The 18842-nt window shown below is 36.5% G+C and overlaps 1 protein-coding gene across 1 annotated transcript; it reads left to right on the top strand.

Annotated features, from left to right (window-relative positions):
* The first annotated feature begins 15677 nt into the window (after positions 1-15677).
* On the top strand, positions 15678-17443 carry LOC110699602. The gene is made up of 2 exons (XM_021877104.1): positions 15678-16825; positions 16907-17443. Exons 1-2 carry the CDS (start codon positions 16748-16750, stop codon positions 17348-17350), a joined length of 522 nt encoding a protein of 173 aa, XP_021732796.1. The 5' UTR covers positions 15678-16747; the 3' UTR covers positions 17351-17443.
* The last annotated feature ends 1399 nt before the right edge of the window (positions 17444-18842 follow it).

Genomic DNA, 18842 nt, shown 5'->3' with positions numbered 1-18842 from the left:
TGTGCACGTGACTAATTTTCTGGTTGTTTGATCATTAGTACATTAGATATAACTTGCATCCGCTGGTTAACTACAAGCTTGCCAAATCTGTGACAGCGGAATGCTGTCACAATATCCCTTGTGCTCAATAAAACGGTAACATCGAGAAAGTGAATTTTTGTGTTAATAGTAGAGGGCGTTTATTGCAAAAAAACAAAACAAAACAAAAACAAAAAAAACAAAAACAAAAACAAAAAAAAAACATTAATTCAAAAGATGTTTACTATCCAGAATCAATTTCTGACAAATATCGTCACTTCAAAGGACTTGTTGGGTTTGGAAGGAGAGGTAAAATATTGATGTCCAAATCGGGTGATTTACAAAAGTAAGGTTTTTAAAAACTTTTTTACATTTTTACGTGGGAACAAAACTTAATTATCAAAGTATTGTTCATGTAGGATTGGATATAAATTTTTTTTTTTACAAAAAGAAAAATTTATAGTGCAAAATCGTTACTTAGGATAGCGGTTTTCTTAGCAAAATTGTTACTTGAGATAGCGGTTTACTTGTATCTAGTAACTCACTAAATTAGTATAAGTAAAACTGCTACTTGAGATAGGGTTTTTCTCAAAAAAATACAAAATAAAATAAAATCACTCCTATCCTATGTGGACAACGTATTTGTAAATATAAATTTTAAATTAGAGCACAACGATAAATAAGTAATAAACAAATCATACTAGCGTAGTTTAAAAAAAAAAAAACAAATACTTGCGTAAATTTGTTTGTTCAAATCATGGAATTTTCAAAGTTTCCCTTCTTTTTATGTAAACCCGTGCAATGCACAGGTTTTTATCTAATATTTTTGTATATTTCTGTTGATTTTTTTTTTCTTTTGTTTTTCTTTATGTTATAAGTCTTTATACTTTAAAAGAGCAGTTAATTTTTTATGAATTCATTTGAAAAGGATAACACTTATTAGCACTTGTATGCTATTTTAATTAATAAAAAAAAATCAACCTTTAATAAAAATTATAATGAGAAATCAATTTGTCAGCTTCAAACACACTATATATAACTTTTTTTTTTTTCATTTTCTCTGGGCCTCTGTGAATGATGCAGGCAAGATAATTCTTTTATCGACTTTAGCCAAGTTGTATCTCCATTTACCATTGCATCCCTCGGGTTATTGTAAATTTCACGCCTAAGTTGTGGCTGGTGGTGTCTGATATATGGCAACAACCTTTCCTCTCTACATCCTCAAAGCAGAGGGTATTTCATTAATTCTAACTTTGGATGAGTTTCTTTTAATAATCCCAACTTTCGATTACTCTACAATAATCTCAACTTAGGGTGTGTTTTCTTTTAATAGACCAGATGACCACTTGACCAATGACTTAATAGCGGATCGACCCTGCCCAACCTGGTATAGTAGGTTGTAACCTGATCGAAGAAAACATTTTTTGAACACAAACGGGATCAATATCATTAAGCCAAATCAAGTTCCGCCAAGGCAATAATACCTAAATTAATTTTGAAAGTACAAAAGGGAAAAAAAAAATTGAACGTTGAGATTATTAACAAAATCGCTAAAACTAATTTTGTGTTAATTTGAATAAGATAAATAAAATAAAAAAAAATTAAGCAATTAAAAAATTTAATACTTTGTACGTAGACTTGAAATTTTTGGAAAGATTTATTTGACAAAATATCACTCCATGATTTACTTAAATTTTGTAAGGCCATAAAATTAGGAAACAAATCTAACATTTGACAACTTTACATAAGATAATACCAATATCCTAAAAATATTATTCACAAAATTATATCATAATATCAATGTGCAAAATATATCCTAATTAAAGTCTCAAATCTCTAAGTCTTTAACCAAATAGCCACATATGTATTCTGTAAAACATAGACATATACGTAGATTTCATCAGAAATAGTCACAGTTAAAATTAAAAATAATCACAATTTGGTTTCTCTTCATTATTATCATTTTATTATTTGGATAAAAATTCATAAGTCATCAAGATTCAATTAAAAAATTAATCCACATTAAATTACATGTTAATAACGTATAATCTTATATACACACACTACAAAAAAAGATAAAATTACACTTGTTTAACACAAGATAAAATTACACTTTATTATAGAATAAAAGATAAAATTACACTTCACTATGAAAATATATATTTAAAATAAAAAGAGAGAAATTATGCTTGTACTACCTCCGCCTGTGAATATCTGCAACAAAGGACAATTGGACGGACTCCTAGGTAAAACTTTTAGGGGAGTGTTAATTGAGTTTTGGTAGGTTTAATTAATGAGAGAGAAAGGTAAAAATACAAAATTACCCATATGATGATATATATAAACTAAACATTTAAGTGTTGAAAAATAAGGGTATATTTGATATTTGTAGTGTAAACACAAATATTTGTAGTGGATTTTAGGTAGTGGGTAATAGAAGATGGAGGGGACAACTAACCAAAAAGAGGGTAATAGTGGGTAATTAATAGTTAAATATTACCCAAAAAGGAAAAAAAAATAATTTGTTGCAGATACTTCAAGCATCCAAATTTGGCAAATGTTGCAGATATTCATGGGCGGAGGTAGTATTTATTTTCCTTATTTTGTACAATAGGAACCTTGAATGCCAAGCCTTCTTTTCTCCGTTAGCTATAAGAATAACAGACATAACAGAAAAAATACACCAAGAAAAAAAAAAGGAAAACATAAAGAAAATGGAGAAATCACAATTGTTGTCTTCTTTAATTCATGCTGAATTCAACACTGAAATGCAAGGCAAAGACAAACAAAAGGCGTATTTTTGTGTTAAATGTGGCGGAAATTCAATTTCGAAAATAGAGAAGGAAGCAAAGCATAAAGATCACAGAGTTTTTAGACCAAAGAAGAATACTTATAAGTATTGCTACACAAAAAAAGATATATTGAGTTTAGGGTCTGATATTTTGGATGCTACTAAGATTCAAATGTTACATTATTAATAGTACTGATGTATCATAATTTGATAAGAAGTCCTGGGAGTTGTATTACTTGTGGATATGGCATTGACGCTTCATTGTTCTGTTCGATTATAAAGGTAAAAAAGAGGATCGTGGTTTACGAAGGTTCTAGTATATTACTTTGGACCGTTGGATTAGACCTTAATCTGCGGCTGAAATTGGTGGTGGGAAATCAAGGGATTTTGATTGGTTGGGGAAATTTATGGAGTTGTCTTGACTTTTTTTAGAGAATAAAAAAATAAAGAAAATTGAGGTATGGAGAATAAGGCCCCGTTCACTTTATCTTATTTTTGCTAAACTGAAATTATTTTTAATAAATTGAAATTATTTTTAATGATTTTCTATTATATTTCTTCTTTAAGTTTACTTATTTTTACTGAACTGAAATTATTTTTACTAAACTGAAATTATTTTTGCTGAACTGAACTTATTTTTATTGAACTGAAATTATTAGGTGGGGTTTTTAAAACTTTTTTAATGGGGTTGTTAAACACCGTCCTCGAATCTCTAGGTAATGCCCGCAAAATAAAATGTATTTTACAAATTTACCCTCATATATAAACAGATATTTACCCCACAAACATAATTTACCCTCACCCTCATTCCTCTTCTCTCTCTAAACCACCACCACCTCCTCCTCCTTTTACCACCCACCACCACCTCCTTTTACAAGCAAACTACTCAATCTACCTAATTTTCGCGGAAATGACGAGGAAGGACAAGGGAAAGGTGGTCGCCGGAGAAGAGGGTTTTTTTTTATTATTATTTTTCTTTTATTTTCTAGAATCGGCTGAAACGCCCAACTATTTCGAAAAACCTAGGCTGAAACGCCTAGATCGTTTGAATAACTGCCTGGTTGTTTGAAATTTCTGGGCGTTTCATCCCAGCCGCCCAAAAATTTCGAACAATCAGGTGGTTATTCGAAAGATCTGGGCGTTTTAGCCTAGGTTCTTCGAAATAGATGAATTGTAAACCGTTGAAACACTCTTGTTTTATTAATATATAAGACAAGCTTTGAGGTATTGTGGGAGCTTTGTTGCCAGAATAGGATGAAATATTGAAAATCTTGGAGGTTGTTACCTTTGTTAAAGATAAATGTTGGAGGTCATAATTAGCAGAGATATATACTTCATTCATGGAATTTCAGTTACATTATGTTGTTTGAGCTTAGGTTCTCCGTCCATTTCAATACTTCTCTTCTCATTATTTGGATGTCATTTTTGCAGTTAAAAAAGAAAGACAAGGCTGATGAGCCAAGGTCTCCTGTGAGTTCATTGGAAGGCCCAGATTGTTGGTTGATGGTTGACCGTGATCGTTGGTGGCCGGTAAACACTAGAGAGAACAGTTAATTTGTCTAGGGTAAAAGTGTTAAGTTGAATTAAAATTAATTTTTTTTATAATAAGGCTATGTACGTAAATTTAGGTTATTTTACGGGCGTTAGTTAGAGAATCGAGGGCGATGTTTAGCTTTTCACTTTTTTAATACTCCTTCGTCCCAATTTATTCTTTCATCCCAATTTATTCTACCGTCAAAGTACCTTGGGAATGCTATATTAGACGTGGTGGCTTCATCTAGGTCAGGAGATATCATAAATTTCCCCTTGGGTTATACTTGTGCTAGAATAAGGGAAGCAATTGAAAAAGTGGACGATAATTATATTTGGTCAAATATTGACTTTTGGAAAAATTTGACAGATTTATCCCCCTTTCAAGACTTGCATGCTCGTAACAAAAATGAAGGCCCATTTTATGGTAACCCCAATCTTGGGGTCAATAGTTTGGTTGACTCTTCCGATTTATGGGCTTGACTTTGGTTGGGGAAAAGAGATTTATATGGGTCCGGGTACCCATGATTCTGATGATGATTGTCTTATGCTTCCTGGGCCTGTGGATGATGGGTCAATCCAAGTTGCTATTTGCTTGCAAGTGGGCCATACGGATGCATTTAAGAAATATTTTTATGAGGACATACCATTTGATGCTTAATTTGTGATTTACATATTAGCCCCACTAGCTTATGCCCCGTGTCATACACGGTGAGTCTAATTTTTGTTAAAAAAATAATTATATCTAGCAAATAAAAGTGATGCTTTAAAGTAATTTTTTTTTTTTTTTTACAACAGAAGTAATTTCTCTAATATCAATAATATGAATCAATTTTATTACGGAGTATTACTTTTTAGGCAAAATAAAGCATTACTCTGTTTATTGGATAATTAAAAAAGAGTTGGTATAATATTTTAGATAAATGTGTACGGAAGAATTATGAACACTAAATAAAAAGGAATATTTTTGTCATAAAAATAATATAAAAGATTTGAAATGATATTATTATAGTTGTATCAAATATTCACAAAAAAAAAGGTTAAAATGGGAAGGGGAGTCTTGGACGGAAAAAACAGCACTTGGATATGACACATGTCACTTTCAGTGTTTGTTTTAGTTTTAAGTTATTAATTGATTATGGTACAATTACTGCATATGTTATACAATCTTGTCACTATTTTGTTACCCCATTGTGTTTTTTGGGGCAAACTTTGAAAATTTTGACCACAAATCCTAATAAATAATATAGGAAAGTGAGATCTTGTTGATTTCGTGACGATGTCTACTTTAAGAATAACAAATTTTAATAATTTTTATTTGTATAAAATATTTACTCCGTATGTATTTTGAAGATCGTGAAATATCATATAGGTAAAAAAAATAGGAAAAGAAGGTGTAGATTAAATGATTAATAGTCTTTTGTGAATCTACTACTCCCTCCGTTTCACTTTGTTAGTCCATATGCTATTTTAGGCTTTTCAAAATGATATACCCATATGGAATAAATTCCTAACATTAATATAGGGTGAATTATTTTTTATAATATGTCAAATGATTTTAATTGGTTAATATATGTGCTAATGGATTGGCGACATGGCAAATTCTTCCAATCAAGATTTATTGTAGGCTTAATTACAACCAATTTCCATAAATAAACCAATAAAACAGGAAAAAGACAAAACATTAATTACAAATATGTAATCAAATTCCAAATTACTAAGATTTCTCCTTTTCTTATTTTAAGTGATTGATTCCAAAGGGCACTAATAAAGTGAAACGGAGGGGGTAGTATTTTTTTTAATTAATACGGAGTGCTAGGTATTTAATTTAAATTGAACGGTTCGTTGACTAATTTGCTTGCCGTGAACTCCAAGTTCAGCTAGTTCTTCGAATGATCTTATCTATGCACGTATATATAAATAAGAATCAGTTAAGATGACTTAGCATAAAAAGCTTGAAAGTTTAAGAGATCATCAATGGCATTTGAAGGTATGTTACACTACGATACTTTATACGTAGTAATTTTTTTATGAGCTTAGTTGATTAAGCTCATCAAAGGTTGAATTTAACGTGGTTTAGCCCGACTTAGCCAAGTGTATACGCTACAATAAGTGTATAGCCTGACTCTGGTATATACAATACAACCATTATATACAAAACCGTACCTATTGTAAATTGTAATGTCTATGTATAATTATATTGACTATTGTTTGCTTTTGGTTCAAATAAATAATTATTCAGGTGATAGAGATGGTTGCACCATTCATCTTAACAATAATGATGATGATAATATACGGTCGATGAAGGTGGTTCATCAATTATACATGGCCAAAATAAACCGCTATTTTCCAGATCCTGTTTTGCAACTCAACTTAAACGCTACCAAGAAGTCCATGAACCGGATCGAATGGAAGAGAAGAAGCTTGCTCAATAAAATACAGCTATCAAAGCTGCGTAAATCTTATAATTCACTTTCCGATATCAAGTTACTCTCCCCGTTCCTTTTTGCCCCATTGAACTTTATACGGTCTCCAAGGCACATTTTGCAATTTTTATAACTTTATTTTTATAAGCGTAAAAATTATAAAAACTTGATATTAATAAAATATACAATGACACGAATTCAACAACACAATACATTATCTCTTATTAAGTAATACGGAGTAATAATTTATGGTCAAAGTTTTTTAAATTTGACCCAATTATTTGTAATGGGGCAAAAAATAGGAACAGATGGAGTAGATATTATTGTAAAGGATTTGATCAAATCACATCACTCAAGGTTCTATCCTACACAAGTGTGTAGTCTTAAACAGCCGCCCCTTTTTCTTTTTCACTCCTCTCTCTTCTAGGGTTTTAGTTTTCTTAGTCCTTTACACCGGAAATAGTTGAAAATTAGACTATTTTCGGCCCTTTTTCTTTAATTCAATTTAGTTTTTTGTTTTGTTTTACGTTTTGGTTTGTTTGTTTTGTTTTGTTCTCTCCATTTGTGAGAGTCTGTCCCAATTTTCTGGTTTTTTCCCAATTTTCTGGGATTTTGATTCTCATAATAATTGGGAAGGTGATTTGGATTCCTATGGGTCTGGGATTTGTCATCAACTGGTCGATCGAAACATCAGCGCAGATTGCGAAGGTCTCAACTTGGAAAGATGCAAAGACATCGAAAATCATTGCTCGCGTCAAGCTTGAAGCGGTGGAGTATGAGTTATGCCAAATATGCAAATTAGTTATGATTTTGATTGTAAAAGTTATGATATTTTCTCTAAATATGTGGTTTACAAATCTTTATTATTATAGATGTCGTATGACTATTATTTAATGATATTATTAATTCCCGTTCCAAGAAAAAAAAAATAATAAAATAAAGATTTGATTAAATCATCTTCATTATCTTTTTTAGTAATTGTAATCCCTTAACTAATTCATTAACCTTGATAGTCAAAGATAGTCGATCCCAAATCTTAGCTAATGTATCTAGTCCTGGTTTGGTGATAAAGTTACGACAAAAAGAAGATAGAAAGCTTAGAGAGTACGAAAACCTTAATTATATTGATGTGCATACAATAATATTTAATACAAGATCATACATTATACAAGTAATAAACTAATGAGTATTTAATTAATTTTATGCAGGATAAATTAGAATCCTTGAGATTAGATATTCGTACAAGAAATTACAAAGCCAAAAGTTTAATTCAAAGTTTTGAATCCTGTCGAGAGTTTCTTCACAAGCATTGGCCTAAAAGCGTTGTAAGCATTTCAATTTGTTTTTGGTTGAGTTCAATTCTTTGACTTGTTTAATTTAGCTGTTCACTCTACCCAAAACAAAATGCATCTTTTTACTGGTAACAAATAAAAAGAAACAGAAAGAGTAGTATAATAATGCATAAAATTATAAATTTCAATTCTTTCTTTAACTTGCTCACACTAATTTTATAAATCAATATCATGAATCAAAATGTTTTTTTTTTTTTTTGTTCGAGGAAGAATCAAAATGTTTTAATTGATTGCTAAATTCATTTTTATAATTTATTTTTTAAAAGAAGATTAAATCCTTAAAATACATTTACTGCAATTAGAAATTCTTATTGTACATACAATTTTTGCATGTCGTTGACAAGAATTTGCATAGTGTATTATAAGTTTAATCTAGCATGCATTATACTTCAAATTTATTAGCTAATTACAATTGGCATGTATTTAAGTAGTTAAACGTGAAATTGGTACGTAAATATCATATAACTTTCTTCATTAATTAAGATAATTGCAAAATTTATTAACATTTTCAATCTGTCATCATCAATAACTAGATAAATTCTAAATAGATTTCAATCTACATCCATATTTTCAACCATGTTAGCTATTTACAAACAATTCTACATATATTTCTACTTTTAAAAAAAATTATATAAATAATTCTACTTGCCACTTTCTTGCATGATAATTGCTATAAGAATTGTTGTACATGGTTATTTGGCTTATTAAGTACTTATATATAAAGAGTGAGAACCTAGAGGTTAAAGAATCGAACCCAAAGATAGAGTTGGTTGAAATAAAGGGGAAAATTCCGGGTTTGATTGAGCAATTAGGTCATGGGAAGACGAAATGGGCGAAAGAGAAACAAATCTTGAAAGAGCTTGAGCATCTCCAAAGGAGGGAGGTGTTACTTGATTGCAAAAATTAAAGAAGCAGAATCTAAAATTCCGTTTTCAATACATAGACTTCATCACTATTGGTACTATGGTTCTATGAATAAGTATGATTTGAAACAACATCTCCATGTAAGTTTTTCTTATTAATAACCAACATATTCACTTTATAAAGGTTATGTTTAGGTCAGCTTATTTTTGTTTATCTGATGTGATCTGATTTTTTTTTTTTTATTTGATGTGATTGAATTCTCTAATTTGATTAAACTTTGACTTATATGTAAGCTAAACTGTAAGAAAAAATATATCAAATGGAGTTTTAATAGATTTGTCGTACTATATATTAATGTATAAATTACAATTTTCATTGGGAAATTAAAGATATATAGCTATAAAAAACGCACAATAAAGCCTAAGTAATAGGGTACATAACCTAAGTTTTTGTATTAATTTGCGATCTTGGATTAAGCTATAAACAAATGGCATGATGATACAATAGATTTATGATGAAGTTTTCTCATTGTCTCATCAACATAGAGATGTTTGAAGGAAATTAAAGATCTTGAAGAACAAGAGAAGGTTGCAAAAATGCAACGCTTACCACAAATGTTTGAATTAGAGAAACAAATTTCATCTCTTGAGAATGATCACAACATTTTAAAACAAGAGGAACAAAAGGCAAAAGATTGCCTTTTAGCCCTTGAAATCCAAGTAAAAAAGCAGGTATATTTGTATATTAGTAGTAAATTTTCTTAGCATTATTACATCAAATTACCTAATATTCTATTAATAAAACTTAATTAACCAATAATTATACATGCTTATTCTGGCAGATTGCTCTTTATGAAAAATATTGCAAACTACAAAAGAAGGTGCAAGAGCTTGCAACACAGAAAAAACTAGTTACCCTTGAAAAATTGTCCCTTAAAGAGGATAGTGCAAAGAGGATAGTGCTTAAATAAAGATTTAGCTTTTTTTTATTATTTACCAAAAAAAAATGATTTAGCTTTTGAGTTACTGTTTTTTTCTTCCTTTTTTACTTGGATGTTTTAGCTATATTTGATTTGTTGGTTCCTTGTATATACATGTTCAGATTGAAGAATTCATGTCTAGATGGACAAATGACGACGAATTTCGAGCTAATTATATTAGAAGTATTCAGCTATCCCTTGTGTCACGGTCCGAGTGATTCAACACCAGATCGTGCGGCGCGCTCTCGTCTTTTGGCGACAAGGGCGCAAGCCTAAAGCAAGGAGGTTCGTGAGCACACAGCAACACGGACCTACGGTGTCTCAAGAGGGCGCACGAGAACAACGAGTGCGGAGTCGGGGCTTGTGACGGCCGATACTTCGAAGCGGGCACAAGCGGAACCGACGAAAATGAGGACGTATCTAGGGTCTCTTGGTTTGGTGGGGGATGCTTTAAAACAAGGCAAGCACAATATCTATAAAGGCTTAAACAACACACAAGTCTTAAAGCAATAACAACGGGGTAGAGAGCTTTGATTGAATAACCATTCGCTCCCTAAAGAGCTTTATATTGCATTAGTAGAGAATTACAAGTGAACGTTGAAATGACAGTAACACAATAATTCTCCCTAGGGTCTAGAAAAATAAAAAGAAAGACTAAAGAGACATTACATAAGGAAAATATAAGGAAAATAAAGAAGAATACATAACAAAGAGGTTGGATTCTAACATCCTCCCCCACTTAAGTCGTCGACGTCCTCGTCGACTTACAAAATCTACACTAAGATCTTAGCAGCTTCAGTCTTCTGTTGTAGGGGTGGCTCTTGTCCTGGTTCTGATGTTGGCGCGGTAGCTGACGTTGCGGTTGCTGTCGTCGGGATCTGGATGGTAGGGTTTTAGACGACTAACGTGGAAGACGGGGTGAATCCTCATCCACGCAGGCGGTTCTACCTTGTATGCGTTCTTCCCAATCCGTTTAGTGATGCGGATGGGGCCTTCATATTTCCGAATGAGGCGACGATCTCTCCCTCTGAGAAACTTCAGCTGTTCTGGTAAGACCTTCACCATCACCATGTCCCCAATAGCAAAATCAACTGGCCTTCTGTTTTGATCAGCCCATTTCTTCATCCGGCGCGATGCTCGCTCTTGGTAGGCTTTTGCAATGTCGGTGTTTTGCTTCCACTCTCTTGTAAAATCTCGAGCCTGAGCACTCCTACCGCCCTCCCAGTCAGCCACTGTGTGCGGGAGGAGAGGTTGTTGACCCATGACCAACTCAAAGGGGCTTTTGTTGGAAGAAGAACTCCTTTGAGCGTTGAAGCAAAGTTGTGCGACGTCCAAGAGTCTCACCCAATCTTTCTGGTTGGCGCTCACAAAGTGACGTAAGTATTCCTCGAGAAGCCCATTGAATCTCTCTGTCTGCCCATCAGATTGAGGGTGGTGGCTTGACGACATGTTGAGGTCAGACCCCATCATTTGGAATAGCTCAGACCAGAATATGCTCGTGAATCTGGTATCCCTGTCGCTTACTATGCTCTTTGGCAATCCCCAGTACTTCACAATATGCTTAAAGAAGAGAGATGCCGTTTCTTCTGCTCCGCAAGCCTTCTGCAAGGGTACAAACGTTGCGTATTTTGAGAACCTGTCTATCACCACCATGATAGAAGAGAACTGGCCAACCTTCGGGAGGCCACTAATGAAGTCCATCGACACACTCTCCCACGGTCGAGTTGGTACAGGAAGAGGTTCAAGGAAGCCCCCGGGCTTCTGTCTGTCAACCTTGTCTTGCTGGCACACAAGGCAGGTTTTGGTGTAGCTCATCACATCTTCCTTCATTCCTGGCCAGTAGTACCCCATCGCAAGTAGACTGAGGGTTCTCTGCCAACCTGGATGTCCCGCCCACAGCGTATCATGGCATTCCTTCAACAACATTTTCCTCAATCCCCCTGCTTTGGGGATGAACAGCTTTGTACCTTTGGTGAAGATGAGGCCATCTTCCAACCAAAAGCGTCTAGTCTTCCCTTCTTCAATCATCCTTGTTATGGTTTTTGTCATCGGATCATCTGGGAGATAAGCACGAACTTGATCTCTAACGGATGTGGCAATGCTGCTTGCCGTCATTGGCGCTAACTTGTACATCGCAGCAAGATCGGCCCGCCTACTCAGGGCATCGGCAACTCTATTGCTGGATCCCGTTCTATAGGTGAACTCCACGTCGAACTCAGCTAAGTCCTCCTGCCACCGAGCTTGTTTTCCTGTCAGCTTGGGTTGGGTGAGAAAGTGACTCGCCGCGGTGTTGTCTGTGCGGACGGTAAACTTTGACCCCAACAAGTAGTGCCTCCATCCTCTTAGGCAGTGCACAATGGCTAGTAGCTCCTTTTCTTGTGCCGCATACCTTCTCTCCGCATTATTCAGCTTCCTACTTTCGAATGCAATAGGATGTCCTTCTTGGAGGAGCACTCCTCCTAAAGCAAAATCCGAAGCATCCGTCTCGACCACGAATGGTTTGGTGATGTCTGGAAGGGCAAGGACCGGCTCCTTCACCATTGCTTCTTTCAACTTCTGGAAAGCTTCCTTCTGGGGCCCTGACCATTCCCAACGACAATCTTTCCTCAATAGGTCGGTGAGGGGACTTGCGATCTCTGAGTATCCCTTAATGAATCTTCTATAATAGTTCGCCAGTCCTAGAAAGGATCGCAGCTCAGAGGGGTTCTTGGGATCCCGCCAATCGCGAACAGCACATATCTTCTTTGGGTCCATCCTCAATCGACCCTTCCCCACAAAGTGTCCAAGAAATCCGACTTCTTCCTGCGCAAAGGCACACTTTTCTCGTTTCACAAAAAGGTGATGTTCTCTCAGCTTCTCGAAGACCAATCTTAGGTGCTCGAGGTGCTCCTCCAAAGTCTTGCTGTAGACAACGATGTCATCGAGGTACACGACCACAAACTTGTCTAAGTACTCTCAAAATACTTGGTTCATCAGAGTACAGAACGTAGCAGGTGCATTCGTCAAGCCGAAGGGCATGACTAGCCATTCGTATGCCCCGTATCTCGTCACACAAGCAGTTTTTGGTTCATCTCCTTCGGCGATACGAACTTGGTGATAGCCAGACTTCAAGTCTAGCTTTGTAAAGTACACTGCATCCCCTAACTGATCGAACAAATCCGCCACCAAAGGGATAGGGTAGTGATTGCGCACCGTAACCTTATTTAATGCTCGGTAGTCGATACACAATCGAAGACTTCCATCTTGTTTTTTCTGAAAAAGCACAGGAGCCCCATAAGGAGCCTTTGATGGGCGGATGAAGCCTGCCTCAAGCAAGTCCTCCAATTGTTTCCGGAGTTCAGCCAATTCTGGGGGGGCCATGCGATAAGGGCTTCGTGCTGGGGGTTTCGCCCCTGGAACCAGCTCAATCTCATGGTCCACTGTCCTTCTAGGTGGGAGAACTTTTGGTAGGTCTTTCGGGAGGAGATCCTGGAACTCTGATAGTAGCTCGGCAACTGCAGGCGGAAAGTCTCCACTTGCTTCATCTTCCTTCGCGGAAAGTGTTGCTAGGAACGTGGGCTCGTTCCTCTTCAACCCCTTCTCCAATTGCATTGCTGAAAGGAGGGGCCCTTTCGGCCCTTTTCCCGAATCGCAGGTTCGGAGGAGCCATGGTTGCTGCCCGGGCACCAGAATAGATCTAAGATGCGGCATCGGGACTTCCTTACTAAAGTGTAAGAAGTCCATGCCGAGCACCAAGCTGAAGTCGTCCATTGGCGCAACGGTAAAGTCCACCTGTCCGCTCCAATCTCCCAGCTTCATTGTTACTTTCTTGGCAACGCCGTGGATCGGTTTGGCAACTGAATTCACCGCTTTCATACTGCCTCCTTCTGGTAGGAGCTTCAACCCAAGTCTTTTTGCCTCCTTTTCTGAAATGAAGTTGTGGGTAGCACCGGTATCCACCATGGCACGAGTTTCCTTTCCGTTTACCAACGCATTCACATACATCAATCCAGAGTTTTTGGGTTGGCCCTCAGAGCCTTCTCTTCCCATAGCGCACATCATGCGAATGGCCCCCAGTCTGGAATGTTCTCCTTCACTAGGTACTACCTCATCGACAGTTTCTTTTGGAGATTGTCAATTTCTCCCTTGTGTCGACATTCAAACCACTTGTGCGGTCCTCTGCAAAGGATACACGTCAATGGCCTGGCTGTCGAAGATGAACTAGGGGTGCTTCCTCTACTAGAGAAGGAAGAAGCTCCACTTTTCCGAGAGTCTTCTCCCCCACTCCTATTGTATCTATTGTTCGAGTTGTTGGAGCTCACTTGCGAGCCATGTCCGGAGTTCCTAGGAGGGTTCGGTGTCGGCCCGCTATTCCCTTTCTTCAAACCTTGTCCTTTCTCTGAGGAGTAGTCCATCAACCTTTCGGCTGCAGCGATGGCTCCCGATAAAGTATCAATCTTTTGGCGCCAAATTTCTCTTTGGGCCCATTCCTTAAGACCACGCACAAAGTTGAATAGGCGATCTTCCTCGGACATATTGTGGATCTCCAACATGCACGCTGAAAACTCTTTGACATACTCCCGGATGGAACCCTTATGCTGCAAAGCAGCGAGCTTGGTGCGAGCAACAAACTCGGTATTCTCGGGATAAAATTGGGCCATCAGCTCTTTCTTCAAATCCTCCCAAGTATCCACTGACGTCCTCTTAGCTTGGATGTCGGTGTACTTGGTGCGCCACCAAAGCTTTGCATCATCCACCAAATACATAGTGGCGGTATCAACTTTTAACTCATTCTCCAACTGACAGACCCGAAAGTATTGCTCCATGTCGAAAATGAAATTATCGACTTCTTTTGAATCTCTCGTGCCATTGAAGGTCCGGGGCTTGGGAGGTTTTATCTTGGCACCTCCACTTCCCCCGAGCCCTCTCTGGGCACGCATTAAGGTTGCACATTTATCATGTGCTTCATCAGCGACGCCTTGCACGAAGTTAAGTTGCTCCGTTAACCCATCCACAGTAGCGGCAAGCCTCTCTATTTGGTCGGCTTGTTTTATTACAATATCCTCGAGTTTGGGCAGCCTTTCTTCAAGCATAGCCCACTGTTCGGACTTGCCTTCAAGCCAAGCAAGTCTTTCCTCGAATGTGTATTCATGCATCTCTCCTTCTTCTGCCATCTCTACGGCAAACTTGGCTCTGATACCAAACTGTCACGGTCCGAGTGATTCAACACCAGATCGTGCGGCGCGCTCTCGTCTTTTGGCGACAAGGGCGCAAGCCTAAAGCAAGGAGGTTCGTGAGCACACAGCAACACGGACCTACGGTGTCTCAAGAGGGCGCACGAGAACAACGAGTGCGGAGTCGGGGCTTGTGACGGCCGATACTTCGAAGCGGGCACAAGCGGAACCGACGAAAATGAGGACGTCTCTAGGGTCTCTTGGTTTGGTGGGGGATGCTTTAAAACAAGGCAAGCACAATATCTATAAAGGCTTAAACAACACACAAGTCTTAAAGCAATAACAACGGGGTAGAGAGCTTTGATTGAATAACCATTCGCTCCCTAAAGAGCTTTATATTGCATTAGTAGAGAATTACAAGTGAACGTTGAAATGACAGTAACACAATAATTCTCCCTAGGGTCTAGAAAAATAAAAAGAAAGACTAAAGAGACATTACATAAGGAAAATATAAGGAAAATAAAGAAGAATACATAACAAAGAGGTTGGATTCTAACACCTTGCCAATCGAGACTTATGTAGTGATGGAAGAACGTTGTTGTTGGATCCATCAGAAATGATAATAGCTTAAGTACCGGCACAAAATAATAACTTTGGTCGTATTGGGTTGGAACTTGATTTTTATAAAGTCAGTCGCATTGCATGCATCTATGTTATGTGGTTGTCTGGCACCATTTTAACAAGTACGTGGTCCATGTACCCGAAGGAGTTTAACACAAGCACTTAAGAAGCTGAGCCTAAGAAGATCAAGATTTTGGAGAATGTCTTCCTTCTGTCCTTTTGAAATGATCTACTCCTTGTGATGTTCATACGTTTAACATCCAATTTCAAATAAGCTAATCAAAGAGAGTGATTTTTTTTTTTTTAAATAAATAAATTTAATTTTTATTGACGATGACGGTTGAAATTATTCGATGGAGAGAATTCCTAAGCAAAGCTACATCAGAAATTGAAAAGTTCTTTGATATCCCCTAGGCTACGACGTGCATTGCATGAGTCTTGCTTGTCATTTTAACTTCCAAGTCTTTATTAATTACTCTTATTATAGCATCTCATGCCTTTTCATCTACTGATACCAATATATAATTTTCTTTGGCTTATCCTCAAATCCTCAATTTTGTATTTTCAAACCCTAGAGTCAAGTAGGTTTACTTCAAGAAAAACTAGGGTACATAAAACATAAGGAAAATTTCTGCATCAACATTCTTTCTGTTGATGGATTTCAAGGTGGTGAAGAGGATATCATAATTATTTCAACTGTTCGATGCAATGGAAATGGATCAGTTGGGTTTCTTTCGAATTGTCAGAGAACAAATGTAGCTCTCACCAGGGCAAGGTATGACTACGTACATTCTAGCTTCCGAAAACATGATCTAGTAATGTAGTACTCCACTTTATTGGATTGTAAACTTAGTGATAGCTTTTTTCTTTTACTCTGGTTATGGAATAAAACATGTAGGTACTGTCTATGGATTGTTGGAAGCAGGAGTACTTTAGGCAATAGTGGATTGGTATGGAAGAACCTTGTGTTCGATGCCAAAACTCTAGGGTGTTTTTATAATGCAGATGATGACATGGACCTTAATCAAGCTACATCAGCCGGTAAATCCAACTTTTTTCGATATCTAAAACTTGAGAAAGCAAGATGGAGGGTAGGTTTCATCAGTAACAATCTAGCTATAAAAAAAAAGGGCAGTAAAATCAAGAATTAAACTACATATACCTATATGCAGGTTATGTTTAGCGACGAGTTTAAGATCTCTATATCAAGCATACACAGCATTGAGGTGCAAAAGCGAGTTAAGGAAATGCTGCACAAGATCTCTGATGGATGGCGTCAGTCCAACTCTGATGAAAAACTACTGATGGATGTGGCCGGCATTAATTATGGTGCGGCTATTGAATTGTTGAAGCTATACGAGCTTGATGAGAAGCTAAATCTTGCTTGGACTGTTGACATTCTTAAGGAAAAAACAAGTTACACTCAAGTTATCAAGGTTTGGCTCGTATTACCAACTTCCAAGATTCCTAATCTTGCTACAAGTCTTAGTGTCCTGTTTGGAAGATTTACTGTGAACTTTATGAATCGTTGCAAGTACAAAAATTTTGAAGGGTATGTAGCTGTATTCTTTATATGTACGACGTATATTGTTGTCGCAAATATAGTATGGTTTTAAGGGAATGTAATACTTATTTTTGGCCTACATACTTGTGTATATGTTACAGGAACTTGGTTGTACCGATGTCATGGCCACTTCAGTCGTCGTACATGGTTTATAGTACACTTCTTATGGCTGATTGTTGAGTCCCTTAGGTTTTGATTGATAGTTTTGAATGATGACAAACAGCTAAGGGAAACAGGTCTTTGAAAGTGTTCAATACAGTTGGGGGAACCAACTAAAATAGAACACTGTTTTCCTAGATAAGTTATTGATTATATGAGTTATCTATTGAACTAACTTATCTATATACAGGAAACAGTTAGATGATAAATGTGCTATGTACTGGTGGGGAACCAGTATGAACCGTTTCCTTGACTGCTATGCGGAAAAGCAGTCACATACTCTTTATTGTGCATTAACCATGTTACATGTGCAGTAGTTGAGTTGATTCCAAGACTTGGAGCATAGAAGCCTTTCGAAGATATTTCGAAGAAAGATTGTTTGCTCATAATAGAAGTATTCAAGGAAGATTCAAGTCTTGAAGATTACATGAAGAAAAGACGATTTATGCTTTAATATGTTATCTAGGTTTTCATGTAATATGCTCCGTAGTATGCTTGCATGTTTGGGTTATATAAGTGCTTAAAAGTATATTGAAGTATGATATGAAATCTGGTACAAAGTTGGAACAGGTTTCATAACATGTTTCAATTCAGGGAACCAGGTCGGGGAACCAGGTTCACTGTACGAAATATTCGAGCTGCCGTTTTGGAAAAAGATTTTACAAAAAGATTTTTTTTCGAAAAGATTATTTTGAAAATATTTTGTGCAGCTGGAAATAAGATGAAATATTCTTGGTTACCTAAAAACTAGGAGTATTTATCTTAATTGATTCTATCTTTGTGATTAAATCAAATAAGATAAATACTTTCCTAAAATTACAATATATCTTATTCTCTAAGATTGTGTGATTTAAGGAAACTAGGTTTTAGGAATCTAAGCTTATATAAACTCATCTTATTTCACATATTTCGTGTGCCTCTCCAGAAATTAAAAAGAGCAATTATTTGAGAGCATATACTTAAGCACTAATCCCATTCATCAAGTCATATACAAGAGCATTCTAGTACAAAAACATTTTCTCTTAATTAGCTTCGTAGAAGTGAGATCAAAGGAGAGTTCTTGATTCTTGTATTGAGTCTTTAACAAAGGGGTTAAAGGCTGGGTGAGTGTTTGTGAGTTCAAACACATTGGGCTTACGAGTGTAAGTCGAGAGCACACTCGGAGTAGAGTGTGGGGTAGACTGGTTCCCGGAGTAGGGAAACAGTAGAGTGTTCTTTGTCTTTGTTTTTCGGAGTAGATTAATAAAGGACTTAGGATAGGAGGACGTAGGCCTGAGTTGGCTGAACCTCGTTAAATTTGTTGTGTTCTTTATTGCTTTGTTTTATTCCGCTGCATAAGGGAACCAGCACAACTGGTTCCTTACACATAATCCGAAAAGAAGCAA

Source organism: Chenopodium quinoa, unplaced genomic scaffold (assembly GCF_001683475.1).
Source record: "Chenopodium quinoa cultivar QQ74 unplaced genomic scaffold, ASM168347v1, whole genome shotgun sequence".
Taxonomy (NCBI): domain Eukaryota; kingdom Viridiplantae; phylum Streptophyta; class Magnoliopsida; order Caryophyllales; family Amaranthaceae; genus Chenopodium; species Chenopodium quinoa.
The sequence above is the reverse complement of the archived record's forward strand: the minus strand, read 5'-3'. Positions and strand labels throughout refer to the sequence as shown.

Excerpts from the sequence above, each read along its gene's own strand:
- LOC110699602 (XM_021877104.1), top strand. The coding sequence starts at position 16,748 with ATGGACCTTAATCAAGCTACATCAGCCGGTAAATCCAACTTTTTTCGA. Across the intron at positions 16,826-16,906 it reads TTGAGAAAGCAAGATGGAGG|GTTATGTTTAGCGACGAGTT; the intron begins GTAGGTTTCATC and ends ACCTATATGCAG.